Source organism: Thamnophis elegans, chromosome 8 (genome assembly GCF_009769535.1).
Source record: "Thamnophis elegans isolate rThaEle1 chromosome 8, rThaEle1.pri, whole genome shotgun sequence".
NCBI lineage: Eukaryota > Metazoa > Chordata > Lepidosauria > Squamata > Colubridae > Thamnophis > Thamnophis elegans.
The window spans coordinates 54651125-54675770 of record NC_045548.1 but is presented as its reverse complement, the minus strand read 5'-3'; the positions used below and the strand labels follow the sequence as shown (position 1 = coordinate 54675770).

The 24646-nt window shown below is 39.5% G+C and overlaps 1 protein-coding gene across 2 annotated transcripts in view; it reads right to left on the bottom strand.

Moving 5' to 3' along the window:
• Positions 1 to 3270: 3270 nt before the first annotated feature.
• Positions 3271 to 24646, bottom strand: part of SDC2 (syndecan 2) — an 80355-nt gene continuing 58979 nt past the window's right edge. Inside the window, exons 2-5 of one of the 2 annotated variants that reach the window (XM_032222467.1) lie at positions 14904 to 15015; positions 9796 to 9917; positions 6181 to 6319; positions 3271 to 4491 (exon numbers count right to left, since the gene is read on the bottom strand). In XM_032222467.1, the coding sequence (XP_032078358.1) occupies positions 4328 to 4491; positions 6181 to 6319; positions 9796 to 9917; positions 14904 to 15015 (537 nt within the window). In that variant the 3' untranslated portion in view covers positions 3271 to 4327. Of the gene's footprint in view, positions 4492 to 6180; positions 6320 to 9777; positions 9918 to 14903; positions 15016 to 24646 lie in introns of both variants that reach the window. The other variant, XM_032222466.1, reaches the window with a different exon arrangement.

Here is a 24646-nt window from a genome sequence, read left to right as displayed (position 1 = left end):
AATACAATTATATAGTGTTACAAAAAAATAAAGATTAATACTGAGGAAAAAAACAGAACTATTTGTATTAGTATTTATGGACAGTGGATTAGGAAAAATGCATGGAAGATTCATTTTATATATGGTAACTGCAGCAAAATTATAAGCACAGTGATGAAGAATTCCCACAATGGAGGAAAGGACTATGGCAGAAATGGCAGAAATGGCAAAAAAAAAAAAAAAAAAAAAAAAAAAAAACCCCCGTTTTAGCCAGGGAGGAAATGGTAAGTACTTTTCTGGGCTTTTTGCTGAAATTAGAGAAAAGCAAAGTGACAATTTATGGATTTAATGACTGAAAAATAATATGCAGGTGAAGGGATTTTTGTAAAGTTGGAAAGGAAGGGTAGCTAGTCAATTTGTTAATTTCTGTTGCAAAGAAAATCAGAAGTCACTTATTTTTGTTTCTTTAGATATTTTTCTTTTTCTTCATACCTTTTCTTTTTCTTTTATTCTCTTTCCTTTTTTTCATTTAGATTTGTCTTATTGTTTAAAAAATTGTCATAATCCCAATATCTGGGATAACTTTTCAAAATGGCCAATTTTTACATTTAAGAATGAATTCCAATCCTTCTGCTAGATTAAATAGAAATTCTATTAAGCATTGTTCTTAATATGAAGTGAAAAAAATGTGATTCGCCTATCACATCCAAAATAATATCTGTAGCTTAAAAGTAAAAAATAGTCCATCTGTCACTGATTTATAAGATCACAATCCTTTAAACCATATACGTGTTTTCCTGATGCAATCTCCAAGTTTCAGCTACTCCTAAAAAGCTTTCTGAAATGTAGAAAATCATAAGATGTCCACTTTCAGTGTCTTAAGCCAAATGGTTACGAATTGTATTAGTCATGAGTTTACCTATTTGTTAACATGGTACCAGTTGTTAATATCAGAATGTTTGAATTAAGAATCAAATTAATGAAATCCTTGACTTAAGGACCACAATTGACCACAATTCCAGTCATTAAATGGCTTACCATGTGACTGGGCCCAATTTTTGCAGCAGTCATTAAGTGAATCCATTGTCTGCAATGGGTGATTTTTGCTAGAAACCAGAAGTAGACACCAGTTTTCAGTAAAAACCATTGTAAATGGCAGTCATGTGAACACAGGACACTGGAAACAACTATGAATGTGGATTGGTTGCTGAGCATCCAAAATGTGATCACATGGGGTAGGGAGCAGCTGTTGGAACTTTGAATCTGGATTATGAATCATCCTGGGAAGTCCATGGTAACTTCAAATGGTCGCTAAGCAATCAGTTATAAATCAATGAAATAAGATTTATATAGCTAAAACATTCGGTTCACTCACAAAACCGCGCTCGACTAAACCGCGTCGCTGACGTCATCAACAGGGCGACAACAATGCGGAGACAGAAGCACGCTGTAAACCCTAAACCTAAAATTAACCCCTAAACCTAACCCCCCTAAACCTAATCCTAAACCTAACCCTAACCCTTAACCTAACCCTAAACCTAACCCTTACCTTAAGTTGAATCGGTTTGCTTTCAAAGCGCTATTTAAAGCGCCCTTCTTTCTCCGCACTGGCTGTTGTCGCCCTGTTGATGACGTCAGCGGCGCGGTTTAATCAGGCGCGGTTTAGTCGAGCGTGGTTTTGACGGGTCACGAAAACATTCTGAGGGTTGTTTGACCTTGCTGTGGTTGAACTTTGAACACATAGAAGCTTACGTTTTTCTTGTGTGCAGAGACCTCTGCTTGTAATTTCCTCTGTTCTGTAATTTATAAGCCACTGGAATGGGTATACTTAAATAACCCCTTCTTGTAAATTGTAACCTCAGCAAAGAATATGATTTAACGCAGAATAACAATTTGCTTACATGAATTGATAAAATACATTTCATTGTGATATCCTTGTTTGCTTGGCAAGAATGAGCATGGAAGTTCTCAGTCAGCCTCTTGATATTTGAGACCTCTGGCCAAAGGCCACTGATGAGAGAAAAGTCATAAGGAAATGAAAGAGAAGACTTTCAGAGAAGGAGCAGTTGGCCAAAATTGGGTTTTTTGGTATATAATATTACTATAAATTAGTTTTCAAATACATCTTAGCAACAACGGCAGAATTATTTGATTTGTCCTATTCTCAGTTTCAGACTTCTCCCATGTACATCCCCAATACTCAGTGTTTATCAGAACAATCATTTTGGCCAAGCTACATATATTTTAAATCCTCACTGTTTATTGCTATAGAATAATTGTGCCCCTTCTCCTTAAACTAATTAACATCAAGTTACTAATTTCAATAGCCAAATAAGGGGGAGAAATCATATAAATAGCAATAGCATTTAGACTTATATACTGCTTCATAGTGCTTTACAGCACTCTCTGTGTGGTTTACAGAATCAGCATGTGATCCGCAACAATCTGGGGACCTCGGAAGGATGGAAGGCTGAGTCAACCTTGAGCCAGTGACACTCGAACTGCTGGCAATCAGCAGAATTAGCCTGCAATATTACATTCTAACCACTGCGCCACCCTGGCTCTAAGCATACCGTATTTTTCAGACTATAAGATGCACCGGAGTATAAGATGCACCATTATATTGAAGAGGTAAATTTTTTAAAAACGTTTTTGCACTCTGCAGACTTCCCAAACCCTCTGCATGCCTCGTTTTTTGAAAAAAAAAAAAAAAGACAGAGGGCATGCAGACCTTTGGAAGGCTTTTAGAGTGCTCCAGTGGGTGGGTGGGTGGGCAAAACGAGCAAAAAATGGCTCGTTTTTTGCAAAAAAGGGGGGGCATGCAGAGGGTTTGGGAGGCTTGTAGAGTGCTCCTGGGGGCTGGGAGGCAAAACCTTTTTTTGCTCATTTTTGCCCTCCCCAGCCCCCAGGAGCACTTTGCAAGCCTCCCAAACCTTCTGCACGCCCATTTTTACAAAGGGGGCAGGATTTCGGGAGGCCAAAAATGCTGTATTCAGTGTATAAGACACACCCAGATTTTCACCCTCTTTTTTGGAGAGGAAAAGTTGTGTGTTATACTCCGAAAAATATGGCAAGCTGCACAGAAATGGCACCTATTAATTACTACTTAAAATCTGTCCTGTGTTAAAAAGAATTAGAAACTTTAAATGCTGACAAGGCAATAGTGATTTTCTACTGCAAAATGTTGCTAATGGTCTTCTGAGATCCTTATTTTCACACAAATCCCTTTGTCACATAAAGGTGCTATTTGTAATATGCAGGATGATGAAAATAAAAACCCCAAATAATATATTTCAGTATTAGGCCACATGATTTATTCAGTAGTGTTTATGCTTCCAAATTACAATTTATGTCTATCCATGTAAGACTACAAAAGTTACCATTAGAATTGTCTGTGCTTATAAAATATCAACATTTCTTTGTTTTAATGTTATATATTCATTAACACCAGTCTGCAACAAGTTACATAGAATCATAGGCACTTCAAAGGCTTTAAAAGACATTTGCTTTAAATGCTTAAAAAAAAGAACAAAGGATTCAGATTCATTTTGAATTCCATCTCGTACCTTCAAATTGAAATTAATAAAAAAAAGTGGCCAAATAAATTTTGCAGCAACCCCTTGCAATACTGTTAAGAGTCTTTGGGTTTATATAGGCTTATCAGTAGCTTACTGAAAGATCTCCTATAAAGATTTGTTTTATAAAGGGAAGTTGTAGTAGTCCAATTTTACACATTAATTTTCCGCTTTAAATTTCAATCAAGCTACAGAAACCATTGAGAAACCAACGGGTAAAATTACTTTCTGACAATAAAATTTATACAAAATGGAGGTTAAGGTTTACATAGCTGAAAAAATACATTTACACTAAGAGTTACATTATCTGAATTATATGAACACAAATTGCACTAGGACAACTACAAAAAGGCATTTTATTTTTAATTTTGGAAAACAGATAAATTAATGAAATAAAAACTAACTTGTGAGAGTCATCAGACATGCTGACAAAATTAAACAACTTCCATTGAACCATCAGATAAAACAATCATTTCCACTTATGCATAATTTTTTTGTAAATAATTCGGTGAACATCAACGGCTATATAAAATCATACGTTGCCACTGCTATTCACAGAATACTGCAAAATGTTAAGATTTTATTTTACATTTTTTAAAAGGAATACATGAAAAGTTTTAAATACAATGGGATCTCTTTTTTTTTCTTATCATAAAGGTGCCATAAAGGCTCTTTAATGAAAAAAAAGTTCTTCATTATTCTAGGCCAAAAAAAAAAAAGCTTTATTTAAAAAGTTCAGTGATCTCTGAAATAGAGACACTACGTTTAGAGTTTTATGCATAAAACTCTTTAGTGGGTGCCTTCTGATAGGCAGCGCTGGAGGGTTTACGCTCCCCGAGGTCGTAACTCCCTTCGTCCTTCTTTCTCATGCGGTACACCAAAAGCAAGATAAGGAAGATTGCAAAAAGAAAGCCAATGATTCCACCAGCAATAACCGCTGTAAACAAGAAGAAAAAAAGTTCCACTCAATTCCATTAAGTTACTTTTAACTGTGCAAAGTCTATCCTTGAGAGAAAATGGGAATTTGACTTTTCATAAGTGCTTTATTGTAACAACATAACTGACTATAACAACTTAAAATGAACATATCCTTGGATTCAGTAACTTAGATCATAAAATGGGGATGTGAGGGAAATCATAGCATTTTCTGGAGAGAACAGTATCCAATGTTTCTTGACAGCTCAGTGTTAATCATCATCACTTTTAAGTCCTGCCAAGTTCAAAATGATTTATTTTTGGCGGCTGTATTTAGCATTGCAGCCTAAGAAGCAACATTAAAGAGTGTGTTTGAATCTTATACTTGAGATTCTCTTACTCTTGGGTACAATCCTGCACAGGTAAAGGATATTTACTTTTTTCCCAGGTTATCACTCAAGTTGTCCTCTTAGTGTTTTAATATTATCAAGATGTAAGGAAAGGTAGTTTCACTCTAAAGTAGCAGCCTTACGTCTTATGGGGGGCTCTCTATCATATAGATCATGATTGTCCCAAAGGTGCTTTTCTTTTTTCAAGAGGCAACTGGGCTTTCTTGGTTCTTTTACTTTGAAAACGTTTTGCTTCTCATCTAAGAAGCTTCTTCAGTTCTAACTGACGAAATGGTGAATGGAACTATTTATGTTTTATGACTGGACTTTGGGTGGGGGAAGCACCTTTGGGAGAACAGCCTTGTCTTGTTGGCTTAATGTACTTGGGCACAAAAGGAAAAAGGGGGAAATCTATTCAAGTGGGGAAGACACATTGCATAACCTATAGCCATGATGGCCAACTTATGGCACGCATGCTACAGGTGGCATGCAGAGCCTTCTGCGGGCATGCGAGCTGTCACCCCAGTTCAGCTCCACCGCGTATGCACTTGTGCCTCCTGCCAGCCAGCCAATTTTTGGATCTTTGCCGTGCATGCGCAGGGGGAAAACGGGGTGCAGCGCCCCCTCCCCCGCAGCCCATTTTTGCTCCCAAGAATAGAATAGAATAGAATAGAATTTTATTATTTGTATGCCGCCCTTCTCCGGGAGGACTCAGGGCGGCGAACAATTCAAGCGGGAAAAGGGGAACATAAAAAAACAAAATACAAATAATAAAAGTAAACTACAGTCGCACAACCATACATGTCAAGAGGGGAGGGAACTCATCACCCCCAGGCCTGCCGGCAAAGCCAGGTTTTGACAGCTTTTCGGAAGGCCTGGAGAGGTGAGGGTCCGAATCCCTGCAGGGAGTTCATTACAGAGGGCCGGAGCTGCCACAGAGAAGGCCCTCCCCCGGGTAATAGCCAGATGGCATTGGCTGATAGATGGCACCCGGAGGAGGCCAACCCTGTGAGATCTAATGGGTCTGTGGGAGGTAATTGGCAGCAGGCGGTCTCTCAAGTACTCTCAAGAGGTTGCAGGGAGGCCTATTAGGCCCAAAAGCGGGAAAGGGGGTCATGCACATATGCGTGGGGGGTGGGGGAGCCCGGAGGAGCACATGCATTGCATTATGGGTGCGGGCACAAGCGCACTTTTGGCATGTGACAACAAAAAGGTTAGCCATCACTGGCCTATAGCAATAGGTTGCAAGAACCCATCAGGAACTGTAGACATTTTTGGGGGCTTTTTCTAAAACTAAAACTATATTGATGCATGGCCCTTACCTGCCAGAACCTCTGTTCTTTGAAAAAGGTTCTCTGAATGTTTCCGAGTAAATACATCAGTATCTTCAATTGGCTCATTTTGAGCATTTCTGTTTTCTGCATCAGGCTTAAGCATTTTTTTATCAATCTCCTCAGGTGACTGTGAGAAAAAGAAGAACACCAAATCAATACAGACCAATAAAATACAGAAACATCCACACGCCTCCTGTTCTGGCTTTACATTTCTACAGTACTCTTTCAGGGCTTGCTACTTGGCACAGGAATATACGGTACATTCCTTTCCTGGAAGCTTCAACTACTGTCTCAGAACTGTTCTTGGAATTCAGTTTTTTTTTTTACAAATCATATAAAATGGTTCAAATATATCATCATATGGTTGAATAATATTTCATCTGGTAATCTGAATGTGGAGATTTATTCATTTTATTTTAAAACTTTCAACATCAGGTAGAGCTTAAGGAATGTACTGAGTCAAGGACTATTCAGTTCCTCAGGATACCTGCAATTCCACTTAACCCTGGTCAGATACTATACTTCCACAGATTCAAAGGTCAACTGGTATTTCCATTTTATCAAGATGAAGCCACAGTTGTTTGCTCTCTTCCCATCCATCCCAATACTGCCTCCAGGCACCATTTAGATGGTGTGACCCCAGCAAATTATTGGGAGGAAAGAAAAAGTAGAGTTGCAGAGAATCTGCATATTGATCACACTGTGATTGAGTTCTTGGCTTCAAGCATGAAAAAGGCAAGACTCAATATAACAGGAAAGAGCTACGAGGCAGAAGAAGAGCTCACATCATTTTACCTGCTGAACAGTTTCCTTCAGAAAGGACAGAAGCTGTTATAATAGTAAATCCCTCAAACTTACTGTCATGGCTGTTTCCTAGACAATACACAAGCCACTTTCTTAGCAAAAAACCCAACAAAAACATGTTTCTTTAAAGATATCTGATATTGAACTTGACAAAGGAGACCTTATAGGTATATTGAACTGGACACAAGCATTTTGAAGCTTTGGAGTTAAAGATTTTTCACTATAACAATCTGATACTAAGAAAGAATCTGTCCAAACCAATGTGGGCTCTCTATTCCTAAATGGAGAAAAATACTTTTTAAAAAAAAACCAATTCCATATGTTCTTCTATACTTTCCATTAAAGTCTTTTTCCTCTTTGCAACTGAGTTTTCAGCAACAAAGATATAAATAACTGGAAACAGTATTGTTTACTTAATATGGTGTCTTATAAAGTTGATAGGGCTATGCAAATTGTTAGAGTTGTGTATCTGGGTATATTCCAAAATAACACTTTTTATATCGTTATAGCAGTGACATCTTATCCCAGACTTGTATGCTGCTTCAGAAGTTGATCCCAGCTGTTTTTCCTTCTTTGTGTGTGCATGCATAGGTAACCTTCTGAAATACAGTCATGTGAAAAAGTACACTCCATTGAAATTTTGACTTTTTCAACATATTTCCCCATAAAAATATTTGACATTTGTTTCAACAATATTGATAAATAAAGGAGATATAACAAGGAGCATGATTATTTTGCATGTTTTAGTTTAAATATAGATGCAAATTTCACATGTGGAAAAAGTAAGTACCCTCCTATATTTATGACATCTCAAATAATTAAACTTAGGATCAGGTGCTAATGATTAGAACATTGCGACAGACAATCTGGGAGGAACTTGTTTAATTTAAAAATCTGACATTTGAGTTTGCTCTTCTCATTGAAGTGTATGACATCACCATGCTTAGATCAAAAGAGCTGTCTGAGAACTTCTGAAAGATTATAGATGCCTATGAATCTGGGAAGAGATTAAAAAGGTTGCCAAATAACTGGGCATAAATCATTCCACTGCCTGGAAAACCATCTACAAATGGAGATTTTAAACAGCTGCCAACTTGGCTGTCCAGAAAGTTTAGTTTTAGAACAGAATGCAAGTTGTTTAAAGAAGTATTTAAGAACCCCAACATTTCGTCACGTGACCTACAGTTTGCTTTCCCCACTATCGATGTCAAAGTGCATGATTCTACCATCAGAAAGCAGCTATGCAAATTAGATTTCTGTGGCAGATGTGCCAGTAGGAAGCCTTCGCTATCCAAAGAGACTATCAGGGAAAGACTAACTTTTGTTGGTAAAATGTTATGATGCTACATGAGGCCTGGGCAGCTCCGCACAGAATTCACTATGGATTCTTCATTGTACCAACAAGTTATTGAGGATAATGTGAAGCCAACTGCCAGAAGTTTGATGCTCAGCTGCAAGTAGATTTTGCAACATGACAATGATCCTAAACAATTCCCCAAGGAATGGCTGAAAAAAAGGGAAATTGAGGTTTGTGAAATGGTCAAGTCAAAGCCCGCATCTAAATCCCATCCAGATGTTGTAGGGTGATTTGACATAGGTTGTGCATGCAGGAAACCCCTCAAATATTACACAACTGAAAAAAAATTCTGCAATGAAGGAGTGGAGAAAATTACTTCTACTTTATCTCTGAGACTGGTAGACAATCGTAGTAAAAGAAACACATACTTATGGTTGGTTCTGCCAAAGAGAGTACTACCAGGTATTAAAGCCAAGATTATACTTATTTTTTTTAACAGAAGGTAACAGTGTAACTTTAATTTTTTTGCTGAATTAATGATTGCATAGTCAATTTTTCACTTTTTTTGCTCAATTAACATCACTTTTATCTTTACATACTGTTTGAAGATAACATATCAATATTTTGAAATATGTGAAAAAAAGAAGACTTTACATTGAATGGACTTACTTTTTCATATGACTGTAGCTACGTAAATCTGGAGAAAGATACTGCTGTTTTAATTTTTTTAAGAACTGCTTTACGTGTTGTCACATGAGGATTTGCCTCATTTTAATAGGCATCAGGAGTGGGTTCCTACCAGTTCTAACCTCTTCTATAGAAGAGGTTCCACAAATCTACAGTGCCTTTTAGAACCAGTTCCAGCTCCCTCCCTCCACCTGTCCACACATCATCAAGATGAAGACCGAGAGGAGTTGAAGTCCACAAGTCTTAAAGCTGTCAAGTTTGAACACCCCTGGGTTTTTTTTTTCTAAAGAGCTAGGGTTGCAAGGGTCTTGTAACTTGACAGCTTTAAGACTTGCGTGCTTCAAATCCCAGAGTTTCTGAGCCAACATTTTGGTTGCTAAGCAAGGGCGTTGTTAAGTGAGTTTCACCACATTTTACAAGTTGGCCACGCCCATCCAGTCACATGGCTGGCAAGCCACTCCCACCCGCTCACATGGCTGGCAAGCCACTCCCACCCAGTCACATGGCCAGCAAGCCACTTCCACAAAGCAGGTCACACCTACAGTAGAGGTTCTCAAAATTTTTGAAACCCACCACTGATAGGCATGCAGTACTTTTAGCAGAGAAGAGCCAAGTCCAATGGTCCTCTTAACAGATTGCACTGCTTTAATATCAAATACAGTCATCCTTACAACTTATCCATAGCTTTGCACCAAATCTAGTAAATCTCCTTAAAACATAACAAAGTGGTATATCTAAAATTTATTACAGTATTTGAAACAAATCAGCATCTCCTTCTCTTCCTCTCTTGTACACACCTTCGTTTGTGTAGGTACCTTGGTCTTTGTTTTCGGTGTAGTTCTCTCAATCGTAGGAACATCACTTGTTGGCAGCATCTTTGGAGGCATTCTAGTGGTCAGCACTATTGTCTTTTCTTCTTCCTCTTCTTCTTCATCCCCTAAAGAGTATGAAAAAAGAGATGCAAATTTAATTTTATTATACAGTTGCTCTTTTTTATGGTTATGTGTGCTCCCCTTAAGACTAGTTATAATAAAGTTTTTAAAGACATCCTAGTTTTAAGCATTTACATGTCAAATCCAAGACATTCAGAGATGTGTTTTTTTCCCCAGAACAATCTATAAGGTCACTTAGGAGGAAAAGTAGAAATACATTTCAGATCTCCGGCAGAATTAAAATTTCAATCCACATGTTCCAGACTCAACTGAAAGTAATCAAAACAATTAGTTTCCTGAACAGAAGAGTTTCATGATCTTAAAAGAAATTACTCAGCAAGTTTTTGTAAGTAATAAATTCCAACAAGTGGGAACTGACACTAAAAGGTCTTGCTTCTTATGCTGATTATTACCTATGAATAGCTTGACAACCAATTTCATCTGATGACACAGAAAAGGTAGATATGGGAAAAGGCAGATGAGACATAGCAGTAATTTAAGGAGTGATGTTGTTTTAAATAGGGCTGTGTAAACAATTTTATGCTAGATGTTAGTTTTAGAAAATTTAGAAAATTTGGGATCACAGCACATTTGATTATGTATTACAAGCAAATCTTTAAAAAGGCCAAGAGAAACGTAAGCATTATATAGACCAGATGTGGCGAACCTGCAGGCCTCTGGATATAACCAAAGATGATAGAAAATGTTTAGCAACATCTGGAAAAGTACTGATCTCTCATACCTGATTTAAACCAGCAAACAAAATGACACATGAAAGCCAGAGTTAAAAACACTTAAATAAAACAAAATATTTTTCTCTTTCATCAGCTCTGGAGGTCACAAGTGGAGCCCCCCCCCCCCCCTTTTAAAAACTGCTTCAAACATAATTCTTTTGCTTTTAGTGTTTTTTAAAGCATTAACTCCATTTTGTTGCACAGGGTTATTAAGACTTGTGCTTGACTTTCATACGTGATTTCAGTAAGAGGAATTGTGTTAGTGTAACAAAGGGTTTTGCTGCATATGATGTGATAATGGTGATAATCTGACTTGAGCTTTATAAAGAAAAGTGCAGTGTACATTTTTAAATAATAAAAGCAAAAACAAATCTTCAGAACCAATCCATAATGCCTTGGCTTCCTTTCTACCATTTTCAAAAGAAAATAAATTCTAATAGCCATCTTAAAAACATCACTTGTTAGGCAAAGACTTTGATTTTATATAGTATAAGGCAGCTTTGAACTTCAATTTCAGAAAATACCTTTGCTCAATCAGAGGCTATCAATATCTATTTATGGTAAAGAAACCTAAGAAATGAAGAAACTACCCGTGTTTCCTCAAAAATAAGACCAGGTTGTACATATTTTTTGCCACCAGGTCATATTTTCAGGGGGAATATTGCCCACTGACTCACCTCACTTGTGCGTGTCGCCCCTGGCCTCTTTTCACTGTCAGAGGCCTTCAGGAACTTCTTCTGCAGCCGGCAAGGCTTTCCTGAAGGCCTCTGCAGCAGTGGTGGGATTCAAAATTTTGTACTACTGTGAGTGTGGCTTGGTGGGCATGGCAGGGCAAGGATACTGTAAAGCCTCCATTCCTTCCCCACTCCAGGGGAAGCTTACTGCAAAATCCCCATTCCCTTCTGATCAGCTGGGACTCGGGAGGCAGCGAATAGATGGGGCGGGGCCAGTCAGAGGTGGTATTTACCAGTTCTCCGAACTACTCAAAATTTCCGCTACCGGTTCTCCAGAACTGATCAGAAACCTGCTGAGTACCACTTCTGCTCTGCAGTCAATAACTGAGCTCCGGATCGATCTGGAGCTCGGCTATTGGCTGCAGAGGCCTTCAGGAAAGTTGTGTCGGCTTTGCCGGCTGCCGAAGAAATGGGCTGGCAAGGCAGGTGTCAGGATATATGAGGCCTGGCTGCAACTATCTGAAGATAAGTAGTAGGGAAACTCCACCCATCCCACGCTAGCTTAATTTTTATCCTTGAACCCTGGAGTGGGCGGGGTCTTAATTAGGGCTTATTTTGGGAGGTAGGGCTTATATTAGGCGCAAGTGTAACAATCAAGCTAGGACTTACTTTTGGGGTAGGTCATATTTTGGGGTTAGAACATGGTATTAGTGGGTTTAAAAAAACCTCATTGGTTAAACCCTTGAATTTTAAACCTTAGTATAGTTTATTATGGCACTTTTTGGTGTTATACTGTTATTTATATTGAGATTTGCATTTTTTCTCCCCAACACCACAACTTTCAATATACAAGAATTTATTCTGATATAGTTGTATTGTTTCCTTAAGCAATACTTGTTTTGGTTATACTATCAGACTTGGGCTGCAAAACTGATATGACAACTAGATAACAGCAAAAAGATAGGAAAAACATGTCGCTGCCATCTACTGGTCATTTGGATTTTGGCAGCCCGGATCTGACATAGTAAATCCAATTTCAAGAATGCTGTGGTATTTTAAAAATTAACAGATATAAAATTAGGGTTTGTAGCTTTTGATTAATTTCAAGATATGTACAGAAGTAAGCGCCAATGAGAAGAATTTGTGTTCTTTTAAAAGACAATAATTTGAATATATGAAGGTCATCTGAATGAACAACTCAAATCCATTATATAAGTGTTAGCTGAGCAACAACTATATTTTCAAGTTTCTATAGGTTGACTCCTCTCTTCTGCCTCTATCCATTGTCTGTCTGTCTGTCTATCTATCTATATCCCACCTTTATTATTTTTACAAATAACTCAAGGCAATGAAGATATCCAACACCTCCCTACTCCTATTTTCCCCACCACAACCACCCTGTGATGTAGGTCTGGCTGAGAGAGTACCTAGCTGGCTTTGAGCCAGTCACAAATCCTCTTTAGCCCTCACTTCTGTGCATTAATATTATCTGAACCCATGAATGCAGCTTCTTTCCCAAAATCAATTCCATGGTTCCATATAATTTCATCCAATGAGCCAGTAAAATCATTCTTATGAAACAAGACATTTTTTAAAAAAAATGCATCTCATTTTTGATGAGATGCATGTAATTTTGATAAAAATGCATGCAAACAGCATCACTGTTAGGATGCATGGCACTTGTGATCTCAGATTAGAAGAGTGGAATCAAACTTATTCACAGAATGGCCAATCACTCTCTCTCAATTTGACTTAGGCCACAGGACTGTTGTTGAGGGAAAACAGATGTAGGAAGGAATATAGGCATGCTATCTATGTTTCATGTTATACTTCTAATTCACACACACACACACACACACACACCCTACACATACATATGTTGTTTTCTGAATTTTCTACAGTCTATGAATTACGTACATTCTGTACACATTGACGGTAATAAACACACACTCACACACACAGAGAGACAATCATTCCTACACACACATACATTTTTTTTGAATTTTCTACAGTCTATGAACTAGGTACATTCTGTACATATTGACTAAACGTTGCCTCACACATTACAATCCATTAGGAAGACATAAATACCAGTCATGATGATACCTATAGGGAGCATAGAAAGTTGTGCATTACTGAGTCAGATTACTGCTCTGTCTAGTCACTGCCATCTGCTTTGACAACTCATACTTCACTCCTCTCTAGAGCCAACAGCTGGAAGAGAAAGCCAGACAAAGTTGCTTTGCTGGCTACGTCTTGAAGTATCTATTGGGTACACAGCAAACCCACACAGGAGTCTGTGTCTCTTGTCTCCCAAATCTGATTGGAAGAAGTAAAAACACATTGCAGATAATTCTTGACTTACGAGAAAATTTCTATTGCTAAGCAAGGCAGTTGTTAAATGAGTTTTTCCCCCATTTACAACCTTTTATGCCACAGTTGTTAAGCAAATCACTGCAGTTGTTAAGTGAATCATGCTGTTCTGACCCAAACACAACAAACCCTCTGAAGTTAACTCAAAGATTCCTTTATTAGGAGTGCCAGCAGCCCCGGCAAAAAGTTTCTCTCTCACCACAGACTAACAAGTTCCTCTGGCTGGGAAATGAATAGTTGTCTGGCACATCCATTCATCACCATCCCCTGACTTTTATCCCCAGAGCTAGGGTGGGCTTTCGCTAGCAGCGGTGGCTCTTCCTTCCCAAGGATCAGCCCACAGATTTCCACTGCTCTCCTCTCCTCTGCCTTCTATGCATCTGCACGTCAGGCACTGGACCGAGCTGTTCCTTCTCTTCGTCATCAGCCACCTCCAGACCTTGGGGCTGTTGGCTGTCTATCTAAGGGCTGATGGACAGCTCAGACTCTGCCTCGGTCTCTCTCTCTCTCTCTCTCTGCCAGTTCCATTCCCATTTCCCCTTCGGAGCTCTCAGTTGCTTTAATGCTGACACCGACTCCTAGGCCTCCTCCTCCTCTGATTCAGCTGCTGGAGGGGCCAGCGACCAACAGGCCACAACACCTGCGATCATTACATGTGGCTTGTACAAAGGGTGATTTTACGATTCTGCGACAGTACAACTGTCATAACTACATGCCAGTTGCCAAGTGGCCTGTATTTTGATCACGTGACCATAGGATGCTGCAATGGTCGTAAGTATGAATCATATATGTTTTTTCAGGGCTATAGTAACTTCAAATGGTCACTGAATGAATGGTTGTAAATCAAGGACAAGCTATAGTTTGCTTTGGTTTTGTGTGCAACCAAGGTTTGGCACCACTTTTAGGTGCAAAAATGGGATCCTGGGTTGATTTCAATCTGCAATTCCGCACTGCATAGTGGTGGGATATTAGGATGAAGGAGACATTCCTGGCTAATTTCAGACTCAGAAGAAAGATGTTCTTCTTCAGCTCTCCAAAAACTGGCTGTACTAATGAGAATGGCAAGTGAGACGACCAATCTTTCCTACTGCCTATTATTTTGTGGGGGGAAAAACCTCAAAACCCTAGCGAAGTTAAGAATTGAATAAATTCTCTCATGCAACATGTTATATAATTCATAATCCTTTCTTCTTACAGGCTAGTGACTTACCGGAGCCTGATCCAGAAATATAATCATCGTCATCAAATGGGTAGACTCCTGATGCCTCCTCAATAGAGCTGTTGTCAAGGTATAAGTCTTTATCAGAGGTCAGTTCTGCTCTCTGGAAATGAGCATAAAACAAATGCATCATTAGTTCACTGCCACATTACAGAGACAACCAAAACAACTTCTGATTTAGAGATGCCCTGGTAAATCAATACTGTACAGGAATGGGGGAAGTAACTGTGACAAAAAGATAGTGGCAATTTATTTTGAAATATCAACTTTTAACATGGAACGGTGCCGTGAGACTATAAATCGCAGTCAGTGTTGAAATGGATTTACCAAACAGTTAGACAAGAGAAATGGAGGATTCATTAAGTGTCATCTTTGAGCTTAATGAATTGGTTGAAACAGAAAGTTTGTATTTTTTTGGCTCAAGAAGGCATTAAAAGTTACATTAAAAATTAAAAGGACTCTAGCTCCTCCATCTCTTTGGATATCTAGGCACAGGGGTGGGCTGTTATGGGTTCACGAGAACCCATAGCTAATGTTATGGCTGGTTCAGAAAACCTCCAAATCCCACCCCTGGCTGACCCCACCTCTCCCACCCCTCCCCTCCGCTCACGGGAGTCTCCACGCGGCCCATTTTGGATGAGAGGTAAGTACAGGGCCTGTGCGGAGGCTCAAGGAGGGGAAAAAATGGGCCTCCTGGAAGTTCCAGAAGGCTGGAAACAGGCCCGTTTCCAGCCTCTGGAGCCCAGTGGAGGACGTTTTTGCCCTCCCAGAGGCTCGAGGAAAGCCTCCGGAGCTTGGGGAAGGCAAAAATCCCCCCCCCCCGCAGGGGGCTGACAAGGCCACACCCACCATGGCCATGCCCACCCAGCAATAGAGCAGAGAACCAATTGCTGAAAATTTTGAAGCCCACCCCTGCCTATGCATCATAACCTCCAGGAGAATATTCCCAATGCTGCAAATTGTTAGTTACTGACATGATCCATGTATTAGAAAAAGGAGATGAGAGATCACTTATTTTCCTTTTATGTGACAACTCACAGATAAATGAGTAAAAGCAGTATAGACAAGCAAAAATCTAGGGTTAGGTTTTCAGTTTAGGGCTTCAGTGCTCCAGAAGAAGAATCGTAGTCTATCAAACTTCAGATGTACCAACATGGGGGAAGAAGGCACTGTTTGTTTCAATATCAGGATAAACCAAGCTATTTTCCAGCTGTTCAAGAAAACAGGTGTTTGTTGATCCTAGTTATAGAGAACTGGGTGGATTATCTCTGGCTAATATTTCGTCTGCCATTCCAATCATGTGATTAACAAAATAAAAAGGTAAATGTGTGCGCGTAAAAACACACAGATATGCAGCCCACCATTCATTACAACTCATGTAAATATAAGAAGTCATAGGCAAGCTTTCCAAAACAGTCAAGCTCCTAATAAGAATTCTCTTTGAACCCTTTTAAAGGGGCAGAACACTTCCAAGACTACCATATGGTAGTCATTGTTCTGTCTCTTTGATAAAAGACATGAAAAGCTGCTGCTCTTTGAATACAAATAATTGATGACTTAAGTAAAGTTTATTCATATCACTTTCAAGCTTAATGTCTAAAAGTGTGCAAAAATATGATTTCAAAAAGCTTAAATCAAGGCAAATATGTTTAGTATACAATATGGTACATAACTTAGAAGTAAAGGTGTGAAACAATTATGATTTTAAAAAGCTTAAATCAAGGTAAATATGCTTACGATGCAATACGACACATAACTTAGAAGAAAAATCCAACAAAATTTAGCAGGATTTACTTCCAGAACAGTTTGTATAGGTGTCATTCTGAGGCATTTAGCATTAGACTCATAAAAAAACTGCAGAAATTCTGTTCAGCACACTTAATCAGGGATTGCATTCCCATCCAGCAGTTATTATCCCACTTATACTGATATTCTTAGAGTATAATGCTGAAAAATCCTCTGACCTAAATTCTTCACATATTATAAGGCAATGATCTTTGGTGCCCGGTTGAATATTGAATAAACAAGAATAAATCTAAATGGATGTGCAATAGATTAATGCCCACTAAGCACTAAATACAGGTTGCTTCATCTCAAATATCTGCTGAATGCAGACATCTGGAAATAGCTACCCTATTACAAGACATCAACACATTTCAAAATGTATTTCTACAGAAAATATTTCCTGTTAGACCTACATTCAATGATACTCTCTGGTGTTAGGTTTCAAGAAGAATAAAGTCTATAGGATGGCAATTGCTTCCCTTCCCTGTTCAGCTAATATATTTAAGTAAATAGAACTATTCTAATATTCATTTTAGAATAACTAGAGAAGAAATACAGCAAAGCAAGTATTAAAAGATGCTTATTCTGTCATAACAGTATTCATGTATCTACATAATAGACTCATAGCTATTTCCTTCTATGATATCTATGGTAATTCCATTAAAGATTTACAGATATAAGAATTCTCAGAATCCTTATAGAGATTATAACTCTCAAGGTGCTTTTTCTTATGAAATGCTGAGATAAAGTATTTCTTGAAATGATTTTCCATTCCTGTTCATTTTTACTACTTCTTACTTGATATTTGTATAATATATAGAGAGTATCTTCAGAATGATAAGCAAAATATTAATGCATATAAAACATTTTGCTAAGAATGTAAATAGTTTTGATAGCATTTCCTTTCTAAATAGATCTATTTAAAAGTCTGTGTAAATGTACAAATAATGGCACTGTAAGACATACTGTATACTCTTTTCTCTCAGATTCTTCAGCGTCAGGGGAGTAACATTTAATAAAGGATTGAGTCTTGGAAGAATCTGCCTCGGGACTCAATAAGTTTTATTAAGCATTCTTTCTACAATGAAGTTTTCAGTGACAAAGAATATCAGCCCGAAAAAGTCCACCACTGAGAAGGTTGAATGGTCTTCAAAAATTAAATTAAACTTCATTGTTTCCTTTCTCAAACCATTTTTCCTGAGACTGACTGATTGACTGACTGACTGATAAACTGACCAACCAAGATTGTGTCTTTGGACATTGGATATATCTTTACATGTGTTTTATATGATGCTGAGTTCTTGTCCAGACTTAGAAACATCTGCACTTTAAGGGATTAAGATTGATGTCCTTTCCTTAACAACTCTTAACTAATATCATGGCTCTCATAAACCATTTGCCGTCTTGACAAGGGGAAACATAGATATACATGTATTTCAGAGTCTGTATTCAGCATTCTGTGTTAGCAAAACAACAGTGGAAATTAGCAAACTGTATGGATGCTTCAACATATTCTGGGTATATTCAGCATTTTATTTATGCAGTTCATTAAAACATTATTCCCACCCATTAACTCAGAAATTGGCAAAGATGTGCCAATGAGACCAACACACTCATAATCATTTCTCTATGCTCCCATATTCCTTCACCATTTTCCATTTTTAAAGGAGAACTGGTATTCTGCAGTTCCAATCTACAGGGTAATGTTTGTTCACAGTAATATAATATTGTTAGAAATGAAAACAATGTATATTTTTTATTTGAAAATGTGTCCGCCTACTCTTAAGGGCAAAGGTACATTGATGAATCAGAATAAATAATAAGTAGGGCGGGGGGGGGGGGGGGGGGGGAGAATCACCATTTGCTTTCTCTAGCTTTAAAGTTACCATGACCACCATGGCATTTAGTCCATAAAATAATATAAGCACATGGCAGCCATTTTTCAAAACTATCCTCAAAAATCCAAAATATTCCTCTCAATGGACAAACATTATCATTCCCCATGATGGTACCCTATGGATTCCTAGCATTTCCAACATCTTCCAGCTAAAGGAAGATGTCTAGAACTCCACAAATGCCTTGGTAAGGCCACACTTGGAATACTGCATCCAGTTTTGGTTGCCAGGATGTAAAAAAGAAGTGGAGACTCTAAAAAGAATGCAGAGAAGAGCAAAAACGATGATTAGTGGTCTAGAGGCTAAAAACATATTAAGAACTGTTGCAGGAACTGGACATGGCTAGTGTAATGAAAAGAAGGACATGGGGAGACATGATAGCAGTGTTCCAATATCTCAGGGGTGCCACAAAGAAGAGGGAGTCAAACTCTTCTCCAAAGCATCTAAAGGCAGAACAAGAAGCAATGGGTGGAAACTAATCAAGGAGAGAAACAACTTAGAACTAAGGAGAAATTTCCTGACAATTAAAACAATTAATCAATGGAACAACTTGCCTTCAGAAATTGTGAATGCTCCAAAACTGGAAGTTTTTAAGAAGAAGTTGGATAACCATTTGTCTGAAGTGGTGCAGGGTTTCCTGCCTAAGCAGGAAGACCTCCAAGGACCCTTCCAACTCTGTTATTCTATTCTATTCTATTCTATTCCACAAACCTGGGTGGTCATGTTAGTTTGAGGAAACTGAATTTAGCCATTGCTTCAGTAAAGGCTAAAAGGAATGCAGTGTTTATTAGGAATTCAGCTCAAAGCGGAGTGTGTATGTGAATCTATTTTTTTTTTGTCATCCAGTTTAAAAAAGATGAAGACATCCTCAAGATGAGTTGATTCCTAATGACTACATAGGAAAGGTCCATGATTTTTCCCTCCTTGATCACAGCAAAGAGTGGTTTGCCATTTGCTGCTACAAGAACTGTGTTCTCTGTGAAACTATCTAAAAGTTCTAAATACAATATCCATTAGGGCTGGTCTTTCTGTTATTATTTGATATACATACTGAAGTTTTATTGATTTACTGTCAAAACCAAGAAACGAGCAAAATGACAAAGATTGTGTATGAAAGGAATGCATTGCAAACACAGGTCTATTCGTTTACCATAGCATTAAACAGCTTTTATGGGTATCTTGGTCATCGTAAGTATTATGCTACAATAAACAGGAGTTACGATTGGGGGGAAAAACCAATTAGCAAGCTTTCTTGGAATTTCAGATGACCTGGTAGCTAAAATGAGAACATTCTCCTCCTCTCAGTGACTATTCTATAGCTTAATAAAGGCATTAATAGGGAGCTTCATCAATCCATTTACAAAGACACTGTTTCCCTTAACAGGCACAGACAAATTTGGACAAAGCATTAAAATGAACAAGAGCAAGAAGTCTCTTGAGAGCTGGTCAAAGATACTAAGGTAGATACTTGGCATGGGAGAAAGGTCTTGCAAACAGAACTACCTGGTTCAAGGAAAAGTTGTACCAATGTCATACTGAATATTATTGTCATGGGCCTACTGCTTCAGCTGTCACAAAGCTTTCTCAAGTCAGTGACCATTCTTAAGTCAGATCAAGTGTTGAGCTGATGACCTATGGAATTTTATATGTAGGTCACTATCTTCCATGATGACATCCTTGCAACCTGCAAGTGAAACCAAATCTGAGTCCAAAATTCAGCATGGTTTCATGTGAATCTCTACAGCAGGGGTGTCAAACTCTATTTCGTTGAGAGCCGCATCAGAGTTGTGTTTGACCTCAGGGGGCCGACGTCACTCGCGTTGGGGGTGCCTGTGGTGGCCCAAGTGCTCTGCCAGCAAAAATGGAGCTCCAGGGGGCTGCCTGCAATCCTCCCAAGCTGTGTTTTTACTGGCAGAGGCACTGTGGGCCGGTCTTTTGCTGTTTTCAGGGTGGCCCTACGAGGCAGATCTAAGCACCCTGCGGGCTGGATCCGGCCCCTGGGCCTTGAGTTTGACATCCCTGCTTTACAGCATGGGTATCTGCAGCAGCTCGCTGCTTTCATCAGGAGCATCATGATGTAAGCTCTGCCCCCTTTGAACATACATGTGGCATGACTCACAGTGCTATAATGCTACTTTCGCCATTAGCTGCTCCTGCTCCCACTCCTCTGTGGATGCTGCTGCTTTACAGCAATTAATAGCAATAGCAATAGCAATAGCAGTTAGACTTATATACCACTTCATAGGGCTTTTAGCCCTCTCTAAGCGGTTTACAGAGTCAGCATATTGCCCCCAACAACAATTCGGGTCCTCATTTTACCCACCTCGGAAGGATGGAAGGCTGAGTCAACCCTGAGCCGGTGAGATTTGAACCACTGAACTGCAGCTAACAGTCAGCTGAAGTACTGCACTCTAACCACTGCGCCACCTCGGCTTAAATCAATTTCCTATCTCGGAAACAAATCAGATGTATGAATTTGGACTCCGTAGCTTCAAAAAAACATAGATAATAAAATATCAAATCTTCCCACCAGATACTAGATGTCCTTGCTCTTGATATTTTATGTTTGTTACTGAGTTTGGTGGGTTACAGGATAGCTTTTGAGAATTTGTGAACATTGCTAAAATTACAGCCTTTTGTTGTTCTTTCCAGATGTTTGAAAAGAAACACCTAGGTATTTAAATACACTAATCAGAAGTAAAATTGCTCATTTTCCCAGAGGGATGACAGATGACAGTTCTTTTGGGGAAAGCAATTATTTTAGCTTTATCATAGTTAACAACCAGTCTTTCCTCTCCTCGACAGAGAAACAAGGCTTGAAGACTCAATCTCAGCCCAAGTTTGTGAGAAGAATTACAGCTCTACCAACTGACAAAAGAGCTGAAACAGGTCGATTGATCAGCTCTGGGTGATGAAACTCATGAACCATGACTTGCTTCACAGAATTAATTTAAAACTGAAAAGAGAAGAGCCACGACATGCCCTGGTTTCACCCTCTGAATGGAGAGTAAGCATGCCAGACAAATCTTATTGCATTCTTTGGCAAAGTAACAAAATTAGTAAACCAGCAAAATGCTATGGACATAGTATACTTAGGTTTCAGTAGGGCCTTTGACAAAATAGACCACAACCTACTATTTGCTATGATAGAAAAAAGTGAGTTAGACAGCATCACCATGAGATGGATTTCTAACTGTCTGACCAACCGCACACAACGTGTAGTCCTTAACGAAACTGTATCTACATTGAGGGAAGTATGCAGTTGGATACCCCAAGGCTCTGTCTTAGGCCCAGTACTTTTCATTTATCTTCAAGTTTGCAAGTTTGCAAGTTTAATAATATTGATATGCCGCCCAATCCCGTAGGACTCCGGGCAGCTTACAGTACAGAAATAAATCAAAAAAATAAAATACAGGGAAAGAAAAGATAGATTTAAAATAACACACCATGCACTCAGTTCTAAATGGGGCTGGACCATATTTTGGGGTCAACAGCCCCAGGCCTGCCGGAACAGCCAAGTTTTAATGGCTTTCCGGAAGGCCGAGAGAGTGGGAGGGTCCGGATCTCTGCGGGTAGATCATTCCTCAGGGCCGGGGCAACTATAGAGAAAGACCTCCCTTGAGTAGTTGCCAACCGGCATTGCCCAGTCGACGGTACCCAGAGGAGGCCCAACCTGTGAGATCTTATGGGTCGTTGGGAGGTGTATGGCAGGAGGCGGTCCCGCAGATATCCAGGTCCCAAGCCATGTAGGGCTTTAAAGGTAACGACCAGCACCTTGAAGCGCATTCGGAGACTGATGGGAAGCCAGTGCAGCTCGCGGAAGATAGGTGTAACATGGGTGTACCTAGGTACACCCGATATCGCTCGCGCAGCCGCATTCTGGACCAATTGTAGTCTCCGAACACTCTTCCCAAGTAGCCCCAAGTAAAGCGCATTACAGTAATCAAGCCTAGAGGTGACGAGAGCATGAGTGACTATTTGAAGTGCCTCCCGGTCCAGGTAGGGCCGCAACTGGTGCACCAGGCGAACCTGGGCAAAAGCCCCCCTGTCACAGCCGACAGGTGGTATTATAATGTCAGCTGAGGATCCAGGAGAACACCCAAGTTGTGGACCCTCTCTGAGGGGTGAAGAGTTGGGGGCAACATCAATAGCCACTCGGTCTTGTCTGGATTGAGCGCCAGCTTGTTCACTCCCACCCAGACCCTGCCAGCCTCCAGGCACTGGTACATCACTTCTACCGCTTCGCTGAGTTGGCACGGGGCAGACAGATACAACTGGGTATCATCCGCATATTGGTGGTATTTAATCCCGTGCCGACGAATAATCTCACCCAGCGGCTTCATGTAGATGTTAAATAGGAGGGGGGACAGGACCGAGCCCTGAGGCACCCCATACTTTAGGGCAGTGTTTTTCAACCTTTTTTGTGCAAAGGCACACTTTTTTCATGAAAAAAATCATGAGGCACACCACCATTAGAAAATGTTAAAAAAATTTAACTCTGCCTATATTGACTATATATAAAGTGTTTTTCCCACGGCACACCTTACACTATGTCACGGCACACTAGTGTGCCACGGCACAGTGGTTGAAAAACACTGCTTTAGGGGCCTAGGGGTCGACCTCTGTCCTCCAACCAACACCGACTGTGACCTATCCGAGAGGTAAGAGGAGAACCACCGTAAAACGGTGCCTCCCACTCCCACCTCTCCCAGTCGTCGCAGAAGGATACCATGGTCGATGGTATCGAAGGCCGCTGAGAGGTCAAGAAGCACCAGAATAGAGGAATGTCCTCTATCCCTGGCCCGCCAGAGATCATCGGTCAGTGCAACCAAAGCAGTTTCGGTGGAGTAACCAGGCCTGAAACCCGACTGAAAGGGATCTAGATAATCTGCTTCATCCAAGGTCCGTCGGAGCTGAAGGGCCACTTCATCAATGATTTAGACAAGGGGATAGAAGGGGGAATTTGCAGACAACACCAAGCTGGCAGGAATACCCAACACTCCAGAAGATAGGCTCAAGATACAGAAGGATCTTGACAGATGTCAACATGAGCCGTATCAAACAAAATTAAATTCAGTGATGACAAAAAGTTCGATATTTAGGCAAAAAAAAACCAAATGCACAGGTATAGAATAGAATAGGTGGTACCTGGCTCAATAGTAGTAACTGCAAGAGGGATTTGGAGCCCTAGTGGACAATTACTTAAATGTGAGCCAGCAGTGTGCTACAGCTGCCAAAAAAGTCAACATAGTCCTAAACTGCATTAAGAAAGAGAAGGATAGAATCAAGATCATATGAAGTGTTAATGCCGCTTTATAATGCCTTGGTAAGGCCACACTTGGAATATTGCATTGAGTTTTGGTCACCATGATATAAAAAGGACGTTGAAACTCTAGAAAGAGTGCAGAGAAGAGCAACAAAGATAATTATAGCACTGGAGGTTAAAACATACAAAGAACAATTACAAGAATTGGGTATGTCTAATTTAATAGTAATAATAAAAGGACTAGAGGTGACATGATAGCAGTGTTCCAATATCTAAGGGGCTGCCACAAAGAAGACAGAGATCATCCTATTCTCCAAAAGAAGGCAGAACAAGAAGCAATGGATGGAAACTAATCAGAGAGTGAACCAACCTACAACTAAGGAGAAATTTCCTGGCAGTTAAAACAATCAGCAGAATGATTTGCCTCTAGAAATTGTGAGTGCGCCAACACTGGAGATTCTTAAGAAGAAATTGGATAACTAATTGTCTGAAATGGTATAGGATTATCACAAAAATTGTTGTATGATGCCTGAAAATACTGATGGATACTTGCAGAGCCTTCCTTATGAAAGGGTCAACCAATATTTAGAATTCATACTTGTACCCACAAAAGCATTAGTTTACAAATCTAATGTTTGCCTCTGGCAATAAATACTCCAGATCTCATGATCAAATTCTTCTAGTATTGGATTGTTTGGATTGTTATCACAGTTCCTATATAATGTGGAGGAAGTATCAACAATATTATTCATATATTGTCTATCTGATGATTGATATTTTCTTGGGGC